The 20,889-nt window shown below is 34.1% G+C and overlaps 1 protein-coding gene across 6 annotated transcripts in view; it reads left to right on the top strand.

Moving 5' to 3' along the window:
• Nucleotides 1–20,889, top strand: part of LOC128186740 (maestro heat-like repeat-containing protein family member 1) — a 72,185-nt gene that overhangs the window by 26,964 nt on the left and 24,332 nt on the right. For 3 of the 6 annotated variants that reach the window (XM_052856615.1, XM_052856614.1, XM_052856613.1), the window contains exons 13-32: nucleotides 484–591; nucleotides 4,193–4,337; nucleotides 4,434–4,474; nucleotides 4,958–5,099; nucleotides 6,051–6,106; nucleotides 6,732–6,839; nucleotides 7,103–7,222; nucleotides 7,560–7,682; nucleotides 8,251–8,400; nucleotides 12,408–12,542; nucleotides 13,635–13,714; nucleotides 14,286–14,517; nucleotides 15,223–15,333; nucleotides 16,111–16,237; nucleotides 16,585–16,697; nucleotides 17,096–17,248; nucleotides 18,857–19,011; nucleotides 19,373–19,529; nucleotides 20,058–20,195; nucleotides 20,803–20,873. In XM_052856615.1, coding sequence (XP_052712575.1) covers nucleotides 484–591; nucleotides 4,193–4,337; nucleotides 4,434–4,474; nucleotides 4,958–5,099; nucleotides 6,051–6,106; nucleotides 6,732–6,839; nucleotides 7,103–7,222; nucleotides 7,560–7,682; nucleotides 8,251–8,400; nucleotides 12,408–12,542; nucleotides 13,635–13,714; nucleotides 14,286–14,517; nucleotides 15,223–15,333; nucleotides 16,111–16,237; nucleotides 16,585–16,697; nucleotides 17,096–17,248; nucleotides 18,857–19,011; nucleotides 19,373–19,529; nucleotides 20,058–20,195; nucleotides 20,803–20,873 — 2,465 coding nt within the window. Of the gene's footprint in view, nucleotides 1–483; nucleotides 592–4,192; nucleotides 4,338–4,433; nucleotides 4,475–4,957; nucleotides 5,100–6,050; nucleotides 6,107–6,731; nucleotides 6,840–7,102; nucleotides 7,223–7,559; nucleotides 7,683–8,250; nucleotides 8,401–12,407; nucleotides 12,543–12,589; nucleotides 12,713–13,634; nucleotides 13,715–14,285; nucleotides 14,518–15,222; nucleotides 15,334–16,110; nucleotides 16,238–16,584; nucleotides 16,698–17,095; nucleotides 17,249–18,856; nucleotides 19,012–19,372; nucleotides 19,530–20,057; nucleotides 20,196–20,802; nucleotides 20,874–20,889 lie in introns of all 6 variants that reach the window. The other 3 variants (XM_052856616.1, XM_052856618.1, XM_052856617.1) reach the window with 3 other exon arrangements.

The raw sequence follows: 20,889 nt of genomic DNA, 5'->3' as shown, positions 1-20,889 counted from the left end.
CACCTGGTCTGAAAAAATTCAGATGGGTGAACTGGGAGCAACAGTTTACTACCTTTCAAAAAGTTGCACTTTAGGAGGCACACAAAATTGTGATAGTTTTTGACTTATTAACCTTATTTTCACAAAAATTCTGTTGAAAAAAATAGAGCTATTCGGAAATAAGATTAATCAGTCCAAAACTAGTGCAAGTTTTTGTGTGCTGTAAATTGCAACTTTTTGATATACCGGTAACTGTAGCTTCAAGGTTGTCCTTACTTTTTAGACTGGGAGATACATGCAGACCTGCAGCTAAATTTCAAATATCTTATTTAAAAATCTGTACTTCATCAACTGTTTTTCATTAGTCATACATTCTTTTAACTAAAACTTCTTCAATAGGATGTTATGAAAAATTGCAGCTGTCGCAAAATTTATAGCAGTACAATAAAAGTTTAGATTTGAATTAGGGTTATTGTTATTAATAAAAAACTTGAATTAATAAAGCAGGGCAAGCGTTCGACTGACCCAGAGTATGTGAGTAACCAGGCACTGCGACTGATGTGTGATAACGTTCTACAGCTCCTTGCTACAACAGTAGAAGACATGGAACCAGTAAGTAGATCAATGATGTCAAAGTGAACGCAGCTAATTCCTTGAGTCTTTTAATTAAAAGCCCTTAATTTAAAAAAATCTTGAAGAAAACTTATTCATGATGTGCTAGATAGTGTTTTGTTGGTAGGCACGGATCATTAGATTGAACTGCAGGCCTCGTGTCTCGCTCCCCGTCTGTCTGTCTGTAAACTTTTTACATTTTCAACTTCTTCTCAAGAACTACTGGGCAGGGCCAGTTCCAACCAAGCTTGGCACAAAGCATCATTTGGTGAGGGGATTCTAATTTGTTAAAATAAAGGGCCTTTTAAAGGAAGATTATTAAAAATTATTTAAAAATTTGTTGGTATTTTATCAAAAATCTTCTCATTAACCGATTGGCCAGAAAAGCTGACACTTGTGTGGAAGCATTTTTAGGTATGGTAGATTCAAGTTTGTTCAAACTATTATGATTCCTAGGGGTTGGGTGGGGCCACAACGAGGGGTCAAACTTTTACATTGGAGTGAATCTTTAATATCTTCTCAGAAACTATTTGGCCAGAAAAACTGAAACTTGTGTGGAATCATCATTAGTTGGGGGGGGGGGGTTCAAATTTCTACATAGGAATATATAAAGTAAAACTTTAAAATCTTCTCAGAAACCAATTGGCCAGAAAAGCTGAAGGTAGTGTAGATCGATTCAAATTTGTTCAAATCATGATCCCTAGGGGTAGGGTGGGGCCACAAAGTGGGGCAAATGTTTACATAGGATTATATAGAGAAAAATTTTAAACCATCTTTTTCTCCAAAACTGATAATCCAGAAAAGCTGTAACTTTTTTGGAAGCATCCTCAAAGTAGGGTAGAAATCATGATCCCCAGGGGTAGGGTGGGGTCACAACTGTAGGTCAAATTTTTCCCTATGTATATATTAAAAAAAATCATTAAAAATCTTCTTCTCAGAAAGTGATTTACCAGAAAAGCTGAAACTTATGTAGAAGCATCCTCAGGTAGGGTAGATTCAAGTTTGTTCAATCATGATAAACATAAGAATATCAAATGAACAATTGATTTTTTTTATACAGCTAGGTTCTATATTTACTAAATGGTCCAAATATTTTGTTTATGGGCCTCTTGACGTCGCTATTAGAAACTTCCTTTGTACTGTAATTAAATAACGCAAAATACACTCTTACAGTTTTGGTCAACATTTCACTAATGATTTATTCTTACCTAATTTTTACAATAAAATCAGGAATGCAATTACCCCTGTTGTCTGGCATCAGAGGAGTGAATAGATTTATTAATGATATGAATTATTCCAATGAAATAATATGTCTTATAGAAGCATGTGGAGCAATATGACATCTTCAGTCATTAATTCTATGTATTACAAAGTTAAATGGGTTACATAGGTCAACAACCAGCCAGTGTACATGAATTAAAGATGATTCTCCACTGTGTTAATGTATGCACTGATGAAGAATAAATAAGAGCGGCCTGCTTCATTAACATTCTATGTGTTTGACACACTTAATTATTAGAAGGCCATTCGGCTCCCTATTAATTAGAACAGCATGCAGATGGTTGCAAAGCTTATCATTTGATTTTTGATAAGTTTGTGAGAATGATTGATAATTTTAAAAGATGTTCAACTGTTTATCTTTTTTTTTTCTTGTTGTTTCTCTGTTTAAATGAGGTTTTGTGTCTTGATCTAAATTTCAATGAAGGACAGATGTCACAATCACAAAAGCACATAACTAAAGGTTAATTGTCCTTAATTAATTAGTTAATTGCCCTTCATCTTATGTAGGGTATGTGATGATCTTTCTGCAGAGTTTCCACAGCTGCTTCCATTTGTTTCATGGCTGCTGCTGTAGCATTGACTTTATAGAATGTCTGACCTCAGTATAGTACCATTGACCTTGTAGAGTGTCTGACCTCAGTATACCTTGAAGTTGAAATTAGAACTATAAACCTAATATTTATAACCTGGCAAAGAAACTAGTAAAAAAACCTGTCATCATTAGTCTAAGATGTAATGCAAGCATTCAAAGTTCTAGGTCATAAACATCCAAATAATTCATTTAGGTCATTATGTTCGATGTGCCGACATACGCAATTGGTGCCACTATAAAACCATTTTAACAAGACCTTAAATTGGACTTTCGGTTGGGTGCATAGCTATCTATTTCTTGTGTCAAAACAAGTTTAAAATGATGCGGTTTCAATCGAAATACACACAGATTGCGTAGTCTTGGCTCAAAAGCCAGAAAGATCTTGTTGATTTCAAAGAGCCATGGCTGAGTGGCCAGCAATGAAATAGACAGGCATCGTCAAATTGATGTTTACACAACTACCCAAAGTCCAAGCTCTTGTTAAAATGGTTCTAAGTACAAAGAAAATCGTATTTTGAGTTCAAACACATTTATGATCTAAACATTTTTATTAATTACATCTTGACGTAAGTAACTTTAGCTACAATGATGTACTGATAATGCTTGTGTTTGGAATAAATACCGGTATGCATGTTTGTCATTTCATTATCCAAAAGACAATGTTTTCACTTAAATTCTCCTATTGATAGATTAATGGGTGTAAATGCTGATATTTTACTTTTGTAAAAATTTATCACTCTAAATGTTTTCTCCCTATAGTTTTGTTATAGAAGGACTTCAAAATTTAGACTTTCCAATTCATTGTAACGCAAAAAATCAGAAGAAAATTGAAATGTCCACTCAATTTCATGTACAGGGAAATCAATTGCTTAGAGAACATGTGTTACTTCCAAACAAAGACACTCATTTGTTAATTTGGATATAGCTATTGCACGGACTAATCAGAATTCTTTCAGCCACCTGCTTAGCCTATTGTTTGTTACTTGTGTTATGTGGGTGTTCTGAGGGAGGTACGTGATGTGTATTACCTTAATTAGCTTGAATAAAGGAGCTTGAGATATGTTTTCAAAATACAGTTTTCTGTTGTTATTTCAATTTGAAGCATATACATGTATGAATCCAAAGTCAAAAATATTTTCAGTCTTATAAATGATATATAAAGAAACAAAACTAAGAACTTTATTTATACAGCTACTCTGATGTCCATGATAATATTTTACAACCATGAGAATAAAACATTGAGTAGATTGTGATTAATTAACGTTCATTAATTTGGTCGTAAGTCGTAAGTTCTTTTGTAAAACGCAGCCCAGTGTTTTTTGTGATGTAAACAGTGTGATTGTATTATAGAAAATGTTTTTTTGCGAAAAAGTGAAAATTGCTTTATGTAACATATTTTGGCTATCATTTGATGATTAAACTTTTTTTCTATGAAACACCCACATATCTGTATATTCAAAAATCATTTCAGATCTATCAGATTCTTTAGGCTACAAAGATATTACAAATGTACTTCTTTGATATCATATGACTCCTGATCTTATTTTAAATGATAGATTTTAAACTTTAAACCCTGTAAAATGTGTAGTGTACTTAATGAATAGAATATACAAGAATTATTTGTTTTGGGGACAAAATTATCTATGTATATACATGTACAACATTACTGGTACTTAGGCTTTATGGAAGCTTAATTTAAAATACCACCCCATTCTATGAATTTTGTAGGTCCTCTGGCCATTTCTGTTCGAGATGATCATTCCAGAACAGTACACAGAGGCTGGAGGAGTGGTCTGTAAGTGCCTTTCGCACCTCGCCAACAAGAAACGAGAGGAGAGGGCCGAAGATTACGAACTTGACTACGAGATCCTGGGTAAGACTATCTTTTACAATATACATTGATATTGCTGTTAAATTTAGCTGTTGGCAAAAACTCTATGTAGCCCTATAATTTTTTTTTTGCTTTCAGCTAATACACCCAAACCAAATGTAATGATAGCCAGACTGATGGTATGTATTTAAACAAGAGTTGGAAATTTTTAAACTGTACAGGATACTAGTATACTATAACAGTAAGAAATTTGAAGCCTTGGGAATTACTATGATGCTGTATTGACATATGCTATCATAATAATAGAAAGTGTAATGGGTTTATCAGTATCAGTATTATAGATGGGCATTGACTTTTAAATTTCTTCTTCCTGATCTGCTGAAATATTTGGATTATTTCATTGGAATTCTGATTGTCAAGTTACCTGTGCTAGATGTAATAACTGTAATTCCTCTCTGTATCTTTCCTTATTACAGTCTGAGGTTTCTTGAGATGTCATGACATTTTTGTGTTTAATGAGGAGTTATAATCATAATATATGTCCCAAATAGTGCAAGATATTTTATACCCCTGCATGCTCTGATTTCCTAGTAATGACATAATTGTACAAAGACATGAAGTTAATATCATACTCAGATGAATACATGCATTGATTTATGAAGGTCTTAGCTGGCCGTCCAAAAAATAACCGAGACAGAGGCATCCATGTTCTACAGCTGATGAAGGGGATGTCTCCAAACTTCCATGAGAGTTTGGTGGAACTCTGGGATACAGTTATACCAAAGCTCACACAATATCTTGAGGGTATGTCTCAAAACTCAGAAAAAACTTTAAAAATCATATACCACATTTTCTAGAGGATATTTTTAAAGGATGTACCAGAAGGTTTTAAATAATCATTAATTTGGTCTTTCACTGATGTCATCTGATCATGAATATTTATGAAATATAAATTTATTATGGTTAGGTATGTTAGATTTTTAGTTAGAAATGATTCAGAAAGGGTTGAATATGGAATACAAAACTTTATTGTGTCTTCAGGGCTTCAGTATAAAAAAGGAGTTAAAGGACTATAAATGGTTTGAGCCTAAAATGGCACCCACAAATGAACATACTCATTTCACTGTAATTCTTTGTTTTATTTGTACAAATATACATTTGAATTTTTTTCATAATTTTCATTTTGATTTTAGTGCCCACTATTTAAAAATATGACATCATAAAATTTACCTTTCCTGCCATTTTTGCATTTTTAGCATAAAACGACTTGTTTTGAATCAGTTTTTCTTTAAGGAAACATTGAGTGACTGCTTGAACAAACAAAATATTTTCACCAAAGATGTATCTCTCCAGTACTTATAAGTGATAAAAATTTCGTTCTTGTTCAAAGTCCAATTCGAAAAAAGATAAGAAAAATGTCAATTTTTGACTGATTTTGATTGAATTATAAAAATAGCGTCACTTCTGACGTCATATATACTTCCAGTGAGTGCATATAAATCAAATAAATAGATGAAAAACATATTTTATGTCAACTCTTGTGTAAAACAACACATCAAATTAGTGTACCTGAATCACTTTAAAAATAGCGAATTATGGGGGCCAAATTTGACTAATATCATATATAGTTCTTTTTAAATATAAGTTCATTTTAGGGACCTATTGAGGGAGGAAACATATGAACCTCTATGACATTATCTTTAATTGTTTTTAAACCTTTGACATTGCCTAATAACTCATAACTGTGTATCGTAGATGCCAGCAAAGAAGACAGTTGGTCTCAAAAGAATTGGGAAGATCTCACACTGAAGGTAGTGCCTTATGTATACAGCTAACAAACTTATTAAAAACCTTATCACGAAGCAGTTCTACACATTCTTGGATTCTTGCATGGGGTATATTCAAGCTGTCAATTTGAAATCTCTGCATCGATTTCTGCCAACTCCCTTGAAATACCAATTATCTACTAACTCCCCTGAAATAGCGATCCCTCAGTCTGTCCATGTGATCTGATTTGTGAAAAACTTGTTTCAATTCTCTCCCATTTGTACAGTTGGGCTCAAACCATTTAAGTGGTTTGGCATTTGAAACATATACAGTAAAACATGCTCATAACGAATGCCCAAGGACAGCAATTTTACTTCATTATAAGCGTAATTCGTTATATCCGTCAAATTTAGAACATGTAATAAAGTCACGGGGATTGAGAATCACTTCGCTGTAAGCGTCAATTCATTATAAGCGTGTTCACTATAACCATGTTTTACTGCATCCTTTAAATGAACATTTCTGCATCAAATATTTTTAAAAACTGTTATTGAAATGCACACAGAATCAGTGAGGATACATTTACCTGGTAGGGCCAAAGTTAAACAGCTTGTGTAGGTTTATATTGTTTTACGTGTTACAACATCATGATGTTTTGTTGTGTTACAGTTGCTGTCCAAAAGTTTGGATGTGGTGGAGAGTGAGGACTGGATTGCTGATTTGGGAGAAACTTTTGGGAGTCAGATTCCTCTTTATCACTCCTATCCTGAAGAGAAGGTACACATAATACTGTTAAAACTGATATAGATACATTATATCAGTATTTCAAAATACGGTTCATTGTTTACCAAGTATTTACAATACTGTTCTTTGTAAGAATATAAAGTTCATGAGAGGCAAAAATTAATACATGTTATAATAAGTTTTTATCTATGTCAGAAGTTTTAAACAAAATTATCTACGATACATTGTAGTCCATAGCAAAGAGACTTTAAATCAAAACCTAATATAGCATTCCTTTATTAATTAAAATGTTTTAGAACTTCCTGTACAAATGTATTGGGATAATAATGAGGAAATCAACAAAGAAAGACTTTATCAACAAGCACTTAGACTTGATATTCAGCACGGTTAAACACACAGACCAAGTTGAGCGAGAGGTATACATTCACAATAACTGTCAAAAAATTTAAAACCTGATTCCTTTGTCAATAATATTTTCAGTTAAAAGAACTGCATATGAATAAAAATTAATACATAATTTATACATGTAATGAAGCCTTGGACACTAATACTCTGTGTTACAGTAACCATTTGACATTGGTGTTATGCTATATAAAGATGTTTTGTTTAAGTTGGTAAACATTACTTTGAAATTGCATGTAATGCAATTGAAAGCTTCATATTTATGAATGAATAAGTCAACTAGTGGCTTTGATGTTAATTCATGTAATCAACATGACCTTTTGACCTCTCTCATTGACCTTTTGACCTCAGGGTGTGGCCATTGCTATGGGCTTCTGTGCTGCCTCCCATCTGGATTCTGTTCTTGGGAAACTGGACTCTGTGGCTAAAAATGACATGGCTCAGAAATCAGGGGGCATCTTCAAGTTCATGAAGGTAATACAGTTTTTGTACCAATAGTGTAAAATGAATGATAAAAGATAATGAGCTTGTTTGATTTCCAGATTTTGCAATGATTTTTTATTACAACTTCAATGGCAGATGCCAGTGAGTGAAAAGTAATTTGTTGTTTTTCAGATACCACATCAGTGTTTAAAAAAAACTATTCATTGGGGGTCAAATTGTGTGTTTTGTTGATAAATCTATTAACAAAATGGAATCTTTGACAAATATTTTTTTTATTTTACTTTACAATTTTTTTATAGTTATTTTTAAACAAAAACAATAAAATCTTTACAAAACCATTTAAGAGCATGAATCAACACATTTCTGTTTCTACATAATTATGTGAATTCTTTCGCTTCATTATAATTCTCATGTTTATGTATTGTTTGTAAAAATTCATGAGCAGTTTGTAAGGTAACACATTTGATTGAATGATTTCAAAACTAAAGCAAATAAATCATGATTATTGGTATGTTTTTTGAGTATTAGGATTGTATTATTTGAATTTTACTAGATATTGTTATTTTAATTTTATTATAATTTTGATTCCCCTCTAAAGGACAAGTCAGAAGTTGACGTTGAGCGTATCAAGGCGACCCTGATGCTATGCTATGGATACGTGGCCCTGTTCTCACCGGTCAGCCTCATTGTTTCCAGAATGGAGGCCACCATCCTCCGCAGCATTACCCCACATTTTGTCAATGTCAAGGTCAGTTGTACCACACAAGGAATATTGTTGCTGGTAAAATTGTAGATGATATCTTGACATTTAGAACTTTGCATGGGACAGATGTCTGAGGGGTTTTTAAATTGTAGGGTTTATTGGTAGAAATAGCACTGATGTTTACACCTTTGAGATAAATTTCTATGGATTTTCTTAGCTCATGTATAAACAATTACTTTACCTAATGAACATTAAGCAGGCTACTTTAAAGACACATGTTTAGATGTTTGGGAAACATCAATTACGGTAAACGTATTACATTTGGCTGTGTATTCTATTTAGCGCTTTTGGCGGAATGCAGCGTCCGCTAAATCAAGTACATCGCTAAATGTCATGTATATATGTTTAAGAATAGTCACATTTAGGAATGCGCTAATTCAAATCCTCGCCAACTTGTTCAAAAAACTATTTTTCGCTAAATATCATACGCGCCAAATGTAATACTTTTACAGTACTGTTAGGTCTCAAGTATAGTACATGTACATAGAGCTGAAACAAATACATGTACCGGTACCATAAATCAATATTCGAATGTTTGTGACTGCTATTCTATTCATATTAGAATATTCGTAGACTTCTTCTACAAAGTAGGATTTATGTTCGACAGCTTATTTGACTATGTAATTGCATGTGTAGACTGCATAAACACTTTAGCTTGACTTAAAAAACATATAAGTATCCATTGAATTAGGGGAAAATTTTAATTTTTATGCATATGATATCCAAAAAAAAAAAAAAAAAAATCTCTATTAACTACAATTGAAAGATTAATTTCTTATATATAATACTGCAGTCCTGACTCCCGAGACCAGTATGTAATCAATCCAATGCTCCCCGCCATGTTTGATTATAGTATATTAATACTTGCCAACTGACCCGATTTCGTCGAGTCACACCCAATTTTTCAACCCTTCACCCGATTATTTTTTATGACCCGGCGGGTCATTCTTTTCACCCGAGTTTTGTCGAACAACCCGAAAATCTCCCGATTTCCGGATTTGGTTCGTAAATTACGTTGCGCGTTTGACTTCCAGTTATGAACCCAAGCTGAGCTTGGATTTACGTAACACGTAAACAATGCCGATGGCTATAACAGACACATTATGTGTAATTATTATCATGAGTTGTTTTGACTAAGCGAAGGTTTAAGTCATTAAGTGTGATGGCTTCCAATAAGAAAAGGTCTTCATCGGGGCCAGCGGAATCAAAACCAACAAAAAGAAAACGATATTTTTGTACCTATCAACATATCTGGGAAAATGAATTCCCATAAGTAAAACAAAGTAATCGAGTTCAAAACGAGGCTTTTGTGTTCTATATAACGCACATTTGAATATTGGATTTTGTGCCCAAAATGATCTGACTAAACATTCAAAAACGCTAAGTCATGCATGTTTAGGATGTTTTTTAATACACATATTAACTCTTCCAAGTCACTTACAACTTTCATGCCATCATTTACAGAGTTCAAAAGCAAGGTTAATGTAACAGAAACTCTTTTTGCATTTTTTTAGCTGAACACAACCTACCATTTTCTGTGTCAGATCACTTTGCAAAATTCAAAATCAGCAACTGTTAGTTAAAATGCTTCTTTGCAATAAAGCATTACACATAAGTTTTAACACATATTTCTATTGTATATACCTATGAAATGCATGGTAAATATGTCGTGAATGTCGTTACGCGCTATGACCAGATTTTTTACTTTCCAAATCTGGTCATGACCAGATTTTCACATGTTGGAGGTTGGCAAGTATGATAGTATTTGATAAAACCAATAATGACCATGATTCCAGAAACGTCTCGTTGAAATTTTTTCATCGAACTTGTATCATTGAAAAAACCATTTGATGTACCTTCAATATTATCACTCTGTAACTCACATGCATTTGCTCGAACATATTTAACAAATTATTTAAATATTTCTGCTATTAATACATTATTCATATTAATATCCGGAATGTTTGTCTCCATCCAATGTAAGCCCTGCTTTTACATTCAATGTAAACAAGTATGGCAGTCCTAGATCATAATTTTGAACTTATGATAAAATAACAAATATCATGAGGCCCATGCGTGTTTGCCTTTTAGATTATTGATTAGGGTTCACCCTTCTATATAATGATACTTGTACCAATTGGACACAGCTTGAAAATGACATTGTCTTTAATTTCGTTTAGAGTAAAATGGTCCAAAACCCAGCTTCTCTTTTCAATCGTAATACAATGCTGTATAGTTTACAGTGCTGCAAATGGGCGATAAACATGTGACCGAATATTCCAATACTAAATATCCATTTGAATATTAGAAATTGACTATTCATTCGCGAATATTCAAACATTTGTTTCAGCACTAATGGGACATGCTTTTTGTCAGCCGAAATTTTAATTAAAAGTGGGGGTTGTGTATTAAACAAAGGAACAAATTTACACCCTAATATTTCAGGCCATGATTCTGGATACTGGGGGAGTGTGATATAGATTGACTGCTGATATTGTGTGTAATACATCTTATTCTATCAAAAAAATGTGATTCTATATTAAATTCCCATGTATTGGAATAGTTTTCCATTGTTCCTTGCATCAAAAAAGTTCTCGCCAGTGTATTCTCCGTTATGTAATCATCCACTATTATACATAGCAACAGTGGTTTTTTCAGCATTTTACACCCAACTTCATGTGTATCATTGTCAAGTTATGTGGAGCTTACCGGTACTCACTTTTTCTTCCATTTTTCATGAATTATATTTTCAAGGCTCATTTTCACATTCTATGTGATAACCATGCAGTTTAAACCAGTTTAAGAAAATATTCTTGCTGTTACTAATTTACTCCCTCTGTGATCTGCAATTTATAACGATTTATTTATAAAATAGTTTATTTCATCAGTAAGGGATGTAAATATAAGCATTTATTTAAATGATTTATTTTTGACATCATTGTGTCAAAAACGCTGTCAGTTGTGCAGACAAATTATACTGTGCTAATGCATGTTACTCAGTTTGTTTGTTTACATGATGGCAGTTACATGTATTGACATGATGACATCAAAAATAAATCATTCAATGCTATATTAGAAATACAGATTAACAAAACATATATGTTTTAAATTAAATTTTTTCTTTTATTTATTTTATGCATCAATAAACAGCACAATTTAACCTTAAAATGTTCTTATTTTCAGCCAAAACAAATTTTTAGCACGTCTGAGCCACAGGCTCAAGTGAACTTTTCTGTTCAAAATTTGTCTGCAGTCTATCATTGTTGTAAACTTCACATTTTTATCTTCTTTTCCAAAACCCAGAGCCAAGTTTAATTAAACTTTGCACAAAGCATCCTTGGGTGCAGGGGATTCAAGTTTGTTCAAATGGAGGGCCACACCTACTTTCACGGGGGGATAATTTAGAATTATTGAAAACTTGTAGGTATTTTTGAAAACTTTTCTTTTCAAAAACCCTTTGCCAAGGAAGCTAGGTCAATCTTGTATGGAAGCATTCTCAGGTGATGTATATTCATGTTTGTTCAAATTATGATCCCCTGGGGTGAGGAGAAGCCACAATAGGGAGTTGAAATTTATGGTATTATTATTGTATACCATTTTTGATCTCGCACCGATTCCAGAAATTTTTCAACACTGTGATAACCCCAGGTTTGACAGGGCCTTATGGTAGTGTAGATTTAAGTTTGTTCAAATCATGATTCCAGGAGGTAGGGTTTGGCCATAATGGGGTTGAGATTTTACATAAGAATATATTATATATATAGAAAAAATACTGATTTGATTAGAGTTATATGTTATACAGTTTAATGCCATTATTGACACAGGACAGTTTTTATGCTTTATAAACAGACATCTTATTTAAGCTTGTCATGATAATCATGAATTGATTTTAAGATATTTATTTATAATAAAGCTTAAGATGGATATATTGTAACATATTAAGAAGACTAGCTTGCACAGATTGTTTATGTATTCCATTGACCTGATTTCAGACCCATCAAAGCACTGAACTGAGGAAAGCAGTCATACACTGCATGGACCTGATGGGCAAAGCTTTCCACCCGGAGCGAGTCAAAAACCTGAACTTTGTCTTCTCTCGGAGGCACGAGTTTCTGGTTTGTCTGAAGGTAACAATCCTTACACACAAGTCATGATTTATTTTCTGTTTTAATAGGATACAAGTGTCAAAACAAACTTAATCAGGACACTTGACCTCATTGGGAAGGCCCTTCATCCGGACCATCTAAAAGCCCAGTACAGCTTCAGTACCCGGGGAGAGCTGATAAATCATATGGAGGTATAGGGAGCCTCTCTACCCCACTCCTCAAGCACTCACTAATTCCCTCAACAATCATATGGAGGTATAGGGAGCCTCTCTACCCCACTCCTCAAGCACTCACTAATTCCCTCAACAATCATATGGAGGTATTGGGAGCCTCTCTACCCCACTCCTCAAGCACTCACCAATTCCCTCAACAATCATATGGAGGTATAGGGAGCCTCTCTACCCCACTCCTCAAGCACTCACCAATTCCCTCGACAATCATATGGAGGAATAGCAAGCCTTTCCCCTCCTCAAGCACTCACTAATTCCCTCAACAATCATTTGAAGGGATAGCAAGCCCCTCCCCCCCTTCTCAAGCACTCACTAATTCCCTCAACAATCATGTGAAGGTATAGCAAGCCTCCCCCTCCTCAAGCACTCACTGATTGATCATTTCCTCAACAACCACATGGAGGTAAAGCAAGCCTCCCCGTTTCTCAAGCACTCACTAATTCCCTCAACAATTATATGGAGGGATAGCAAGTCTCCCCATCCTCAAGCACTCATCAACTTATTCCCTTATTAAGTTCACAAAGCCCCCATGCATTGTCTACTTAAATTGCTAGAAAACATGTCCACACATTGCTTTGTCTTGCTCTACTAAAATAAAGATCTACCGGTATAGGTCATTCTTACATACAGATATATAGTTGAGGGCTTTTCTTCTTGGTCATTTAATTTCACAACAATGTCAGATTCTTTCACTTCAACATCCCAATTCCCACAACCGTGCAATCTTTTCAAATTTTCAGTGAAAATATCAGGTTTTTTTTTCAAATGATATGTTTACGAAAGGAATAATGTTAATAAAGTGTAGGTTGAATTAAGTGTAATGTTTTTCAACAATAAAGAAAGCAAGGATTAGTTTATGTGTTGTTTTATGTGAACTTTTCAGAGTTATATGAAGGCCGAGAGCCTGACCTCACTGACCACAGAGACACGAGCCCTGGCAATGAATGCTTGTGCCACATTAGTGTATCCTTATGTTGTTCAAACATTAAATACTGGTACTGTAGGCATGCATGGTATAATGAGAATACTAAAAGCTGAAAGTAACCAACCTTTTAAACTGATGGGTATTCTCATGGATTACTGTGGAATCATTTAAATTCGTGGGGGCCAATTTTTGTGGATTGTGACTTTTTTGTTCATTTGCGGGGATGTACTTTCGTGGATATGTCGGTTACTGTTTCAGTAACAAAGATAACTGTTTCTAAAATTGTTTTCGTGGAGGATTTAAATACGTGGGAGAGGACTTCCATTGAATACCACAAAAATTGAGCCACCTTGAATTCTAATGATTCCACAGTATTTCAAGTTAGGCTTCTATGTGCACGTATTTCTTTGAATCCCATATTAGTGAGTACTTGAAATACTGAGCAAGATAAGGAAGGAATTGCTCCAGAATGTGTTTAAAGCGAGATTTTTCTATAGTACTCGTTCCTCTCCCTTAATTTCTACCTGAATATCGTTCACATATGGTACTCAAAAAATGCATAGTACTTAGTATTTCATCTGAGGAAAAAAGACTTTGACTCTGTGATAGAAAACTAGATCCCAAGCTGTCGGAGGCAGAAGAGTTTGACCTCATCAAGACAGCCACAGAATGTGTGTATCCTCTACCTAGAGATGGCGGGGGAGTGGCCAAGAAGGGGAAGGAGGAGATGGAGGTTGAGGTTGAGGTGCTGCTGGAATCCTCAGTGGAGGCGCTACATGACCTGTTGAAGGAACTCCTCAAAAAGGACCTCACAACGGATGGTTTGGACTCCATATTTAAGGTGAATGCTTACAATGTTATTGTACTGCATATGTGGATTTTCTGTTTGAAATGGATCCAGGTTAAATATAGGGTTATCCACCTAACAATCAGATCCGGTTAATATTATTTCAGTGAATCAAGCTATTTGAAATAACTAAATTAAGGTACTTAACTGAAGTAAGAGATTGAGCCAGAGCAGATGCTGTAGAATGAACTAGCTATGTTAGAATTCCAATCATACCATGGGATGGTCCATTAACAAAGGAGTTTGCTGTTCATGTCACTGTGTGACCAGAGTGATAATTAATGCAAAACTGTGGTGTTGGTAATCGAAATAACAGAACTATGGTGTGTTTAACAGATTTAATTAAATAACAACAAAAATGAGAGAATATTTTCATGGTTTTATTTTCTCTCCCAAACTCAAATACTGATTTAACTTTATTGAGTTATCATTATTGAGTAAAAATTTACATGGTTTTATTTTTCCCCAAAAACCAAAATAATGATTTGGTTATTTGATACTTGCATGGACCTTCAGTTTAGGCAAGTAATTGAGTAACCATTTACTCAATTCATCGATTGGTATCTGTCGATTTCTGGTCTTTTCACTTTTATTTAAACATGGTATCCTATGTTTGTGTTCTTACAGGGATGACCTGTACTAGTACTGTGTGATTTGTGTATCATTATTAAAGTCTCCTCTAACTTGCTTGATCTGTAGCACATTGTTCCATGGCTGTTGTCCACCCAAGACCATGAGCGAGAGCGAGCCCTGAACACATTCCTCGAGTGTGCTCAATTCCTACTGGAACACATGGAACCAGCCAAAAGTGTAAGCCATGTTTCTTTTCTGATGTGCATATAAATTAATTTATAGGGATCTCCTTATCCATTCCTCTAGTCCTTTATCATTCTGTCATTATTTCCTACTGATTACGAGGCTTTGTTTGCCTTGTCTTTGGGTTTGAGTTCCCATACGATTGTTTAGGCTTTAAAGTCTGTGATGATGAAATACTGATTACTTGATAATTGTCACTCTGATTGTGATTGCCATACAAAAAGGCTCATTAGAGGAACTAAAATCTGTAGATATGTATACAAAATGCTTAGGGCATGGTATTGATTAATATCAGATCCTCGATGCGATTAATATTTGACCGGGTTTGAAAAATTAAACAGCTAGTCTACAAAATAGCTTGAATACTCACTGTGTTTTGATTAATGAAAATGAATAAAATTTTATTCTCTTGTTTAAAAAGTTTGTTTGTTTTAATCTTGTTGCTCTCCTTCATAGGTTGGGTATTTTTAAGGAGACATTAAATATAGAACTAACTTTGGGCAGCCTTAGTTCTGTTGATTAATTTATGGAATGAAGATAAAATAAAATCATGTAAACTCTTTGGATGATTATTAAAGATTAAATGAATTGATATTGTCACTTAATTGTATTAATTAATTAATGCCATAGAAATCTCTATGATTGTATATGTCTCGTTTCCTGTTATTCCTCAGTGTGACGTGGGTAATTTTCAGCTTAAATGATATTTGATGTATGATATTTAATAAGTAAACGTTTTACCCCCTGCATGTTCTTGTGGTGGCCTTTTAGAACTTCAGCAACCAGAGCTCGATTATCGCCCGCCTTGTTCCACGCTGTACAGACCCTGATGCTGAGGTTCGAAAGCTTGCTGTAGACTGCATCTATGTCTCTCTTAAAATCGCCTCACGAGTAGAGGGTGAGTTCCTTCTAAGACATGTCACCTACATCATGTTACAGACAATTAATAAACACAAACTAATAAAAACTGATTAGGCAGAGTTAGCACTGCTGAAGCTGGAAGTATCTGGAAAAAAACCTTGGCAAACAACAACAAAAATTGAAATTGTTCGTTTGGTCGTTTTACCAAAACATTAAAACATAATTTTGATATCTTGCATCATCATTTTCACTCTTTCTTTTGTAAAATAAACATAAATTTTGTATCCCAGATTAAATTCATTTTGTAAGAATTCTAATTGGGTCATTGTTGCTATCTGTAGATTATATGATAACTGTGTGCTACAACAAATTGTTTCTGGACAGGTCATCCAGCTGATTATAAGGACACAATGATTGATGCACTGCCCACTCTGAAAGAGAGGCTTGTCAAAGGTGACCCCAGTGTTTTATTCAGTGTCATCAATGACCTCTCCAAGGTATGTAAACTACAGCTTCTGAATTTAGATAAAATTTTGGTAGTGATAAAATATCTACACTCTGTCTATCTTTTTATAGTCCATGCCCAATTCTTCTCTCTAAAATTAAACAACATATTTTTGATAGAACACTGCAAACTAAACTGTACCATTATATTTTATCAAGTACTTGGGACAGTAATACAATATCAATAAATAACAAGAATAAACTGCTTCTTAATAAATATTTACAATACCGGTACCTTCAACAGTATACAAGACAAATTGCAAAGATGCTGTGATTGAACATAAAATCTGAGAATAACTGAATTTTATGTATCAATCAATCAAAGATGTGAGTGGTAGACCAACAATACGTTTATATTTTCATCAGTTAAGAAATCAAATTCTTGATACAGGTGATTGCCAAGAAGATGCCCTCAGACCAGCTACAGAACTTCCTGGAGGTGCTACAGGAGGGGTTACTTGACCCCCAGTCTCACAGCTCCTCGGGGGCATGTGTGGTCCTCAACGGCATGATGAAGATCCGAGGGGCCGAGATCCTGAAACAGGTAGGACCAACGTGTGTTATGGTACCAGAGCCAGCTAACAAGTCAGCGCTCTCCAAAACTCATCATTTCCTCTGTGTAACACAAAACATTTTTTATTTAGGTTCCTAAGAAAATGGTAACAATATACGATTATGAATATCCTCTCCATGTAAAACTTGGGAAACTTGTATTATAATACGGCTTGGCTATTACTTTAAAGAAAGAAATATAATATACATTGCGATTTGTTCTCCCTGTTTTCATATTTCTGTCTTTTTTTTGGATTGAAATTCATCATTACATTACCACCAAGTTTTTTCTAATACATGTACATATAAAATAAATCAGCATGTTTGGTTCTTGACAGGTTGGGACTTACAGCTTAAAATGGGATTTTATAGCCAAATGGGATTAATGTATCAATCAGATAGCTGAAATTGAATTGTTTGAGAATATTATTAATTTGATTATGAGAAGAGAAAACCCAAAATGAAAGATGTTAAAAGCAGGGTAATTTTGACAAAATTTAAAACTTAACAAAATCAGATCACTGGGGGTTTATCTAGTAAGCCTGGCCTCACCATTTAAAAGAGGGACCGAGGCAACTCAGTGATGATATCAGTAGTAAATTGTTTGAAGAATTTTATGATGTGAATTTTTTTCACAGAATACATGATTAAGGAAATAAGGTTAATCAGTCCAAACCTAGCATAATTTTTATGTGGTGTGAATTGCGAGTTTTGTATGGGAGGAACTGTAGCTAAGTCTGTCAACCGGATTTTTTATCGTAGAGTTACAGATCTGCAGGCAGAAAATTTCCAATCTATTTGTAATAGTTTTTAAAAAACAAAATGCATTGTAAATCATTATCCATGGAAAGTAATACATGCAGATGAATATAATATTCAGTTGTTTGAGGTTTGACTGATATTATCCAATTGGATAGGTAGGAAATATTCAAACATAATGAGATTTCTTACAAGGTATTTTGGTTTTTATTTGCATGTTATGGTCATTGAGAAAATTGCTCATGGACTTCTTGTTTTTCATCTCTTTACATGATTATATATTATTTACATCCTTTCTAAAACAATGGATAAGGAAAAATCATAGGTATTTACTCTCCATTTCTCGTTCTTCTTAAATTCCATAAATATTTACGGTATGTTATCACCACCATTTTTATTTTTAAAGATAAACCCATTAATTTGTGTTGATTTCTGTGTTTAATTATTGAAAGATAAAAGAGTACTGGTACCAAGTTTGCCTGTCAAGCAATTACTGTTTTACTGTTATATAAACAGATTTAAAAGAAAATGAAGGCTCTTATTAAGCTAGAATTAAGGAAGCAGTATCTGTGGAAAAGTAGTTTATTCATAACATTGAACCCTATAAGTATACGATAGAGTCACAATTAGGGATCAAAATATTCAAGCAGAAGTTACTGTAATATATTTTTGATGAAAATGGTTGTGATATTTTGATTTTATCTTCTTTGAAAGAATATGTCATTAATACTTACAGTAATTTAAAATGTTCTAAATACTGAAGTTTATTTGCATTTTTGACCATACTTGTATTTTTAAAATATACTAAAATTCCATTTATTTGAATGGTTTTGTTTTGCAGGTTGACAACATTGTTACATCTCTTCACAATAAACTAGCAAGCATTGATTTCACACAAACTCGGACAGGCACCTTGCGCTCGATACGGACACTGGCCACTCATCATCTGAGTTCTGTACTCAAAACTCTTCTCAGCTACCAGCTGCCATTTGACAGGTATGTACCGTAGGTGTACATTTGTCAGGTATGTACTGTAGGTGTACATTTGTCAGGTATGTACTGTAGGTGTACATTTGTCAGGTATGTACTGTAAGTGTACATTTGTCAGGTATGTACTGTAGGTGTACATTTGTCAGGTATGTACTGTAAGTGTACATTTGTCAGGTATGTACTGTAGGTGTACATTTGTCAGGTATGTACTGTAAGTGTACATTTGTCAAGCATGTACTGTAGTATCTTACTTGTACATGTACTATTGTCAATGAAGACAGGTTAATTAGGTTTTTAGAACTATCACAATAAAGCAATAGATATGTTAAAACATGAAGAGAGCTGCAGTGTGGTGATCTCTCTGCAGTGACATGGTGGAGGTCTGGCAGACCCTGTGTCAGGACCCCCAGCTCACCGCGGCCATGATTGACCACATGTTGGACCTACTACACAAGAGCTTGCCCTATGAAGAGAGGACCAACGAAGAGGAGACGGTTCGCACAGCCACCAGTCTACCAATGGCAGTAAGTCCATTAAAGATGTAATGGATTAGTTGTAATTTATACATGGATGGGATGGTTAAGAAATAAGGAAATTAACTTTATACTCAAAAATCAAAATTGACATCTTGATATTGTAAAAAACTTTTTTTTAGTTAGTTAGATTATTCATTTTGTTCCATGTTATAGATAGTTAACATTCATCAAACTTCCTTTTTGTTTGATGGTAGAAAAAATCATTGAAAAGACCAAGATCTCCAACATATTCACACATTCAGAAACATTACAGAATTAATAATTCTGTTCTCATATCCAGTCATTTTTTTTATGCCCCACACAACAAAGTTAAGGAAGTGAAACTTTGTAGATATTTAGGGCACAATGTGTAGATGTGCATATTACCAGGAAATTTTGATTCCATTCATTTCCTGGGAATTTCGGCCCTTTAAGAATTTTGGTCATATGTCAAGTATACACATTATCTATAGCACTGTCAAGTAATGGGGGAGCGTGGGGTATGTGAGATTGTTCACTTTTTTCATTTTTTTATAGGTGACTTGTGCCTTAAAAATAATTTTTGATTGTGAAGAGACAGAGGAACAGGGTCTTAAAGCTTACCACACACTGATGGGGGCATTAATGTTACGAATAGGGTCATCTGTCGGGGTCAAACCAGTCAGGCAGAAAGAGGTGAGTACGTTTGTCAGATTTACTGCTCGGGTATAAAGTTGATCATGCCAGGGACTTATTTATGAAAACATGATGGGCATTTATCCATTGCCATGTTAATTTCACAAAATATCATGTGAACATTGGCAGGGTTTTAAAACTAATACTGGTAATTCTCAGTAAAAAAAAAATGAACCATAATAATTTAAGATTGAATTTTAAAGATTTTGTACCAAATATATTTGATAACAAGATAGATAAATTGAAGTTGACTATGAAATTGTGTAAAGCGAGAATTAGCAAGACTTGCTGTATACTAGTAGTTCAAAAACATTTTACATCCTCAACAAATTAATACATAAAATTATATTCCCATGAACCTATGAAAGACAATAAATAAAAATTGGTGCCAACTAAATTAAATGATTCAACAGTACACCATTACATCCTCTGTACTGGCGGGCATCTCAAAATCAAACTGACCGAGTTTGCTACATGTATTGTTTGATCTGATCTTTAACGCCTTACAACTTGACAGGATCTAAGTTTTCAGCACACTGAAAAGATAAAATCAGACTAGGGGTTATAATACACAGCCATTGATTTCAACTGATATGGTTTCTTACAGATGGAGAAAGAGGACAAGCCAAAAGGCAAGAAAGTGGCTCCTGTGTCCAGCAAGAGCCCTGAACCAAGTCTGTAAGTGATATCTACC

Source organism: Crassostrea angulata, chromosome 6 (genome assembly GCF_025612915.1).
Source record: "Crassostrea angulata isolate pt1a10 chromosome 6, ASM2561291v2, whole genome shotgun sequence".
Taxonomy (NCBI): domain Eukaryota; kingdom Metazoa; phylum Mollusca; class Bivalvia; order Ostreida; family Ostreidae; genus Magallana; species Magallana angulata.
This window is presented reverse-complemented; position numbering and strand designations above follow the sequence as displayed.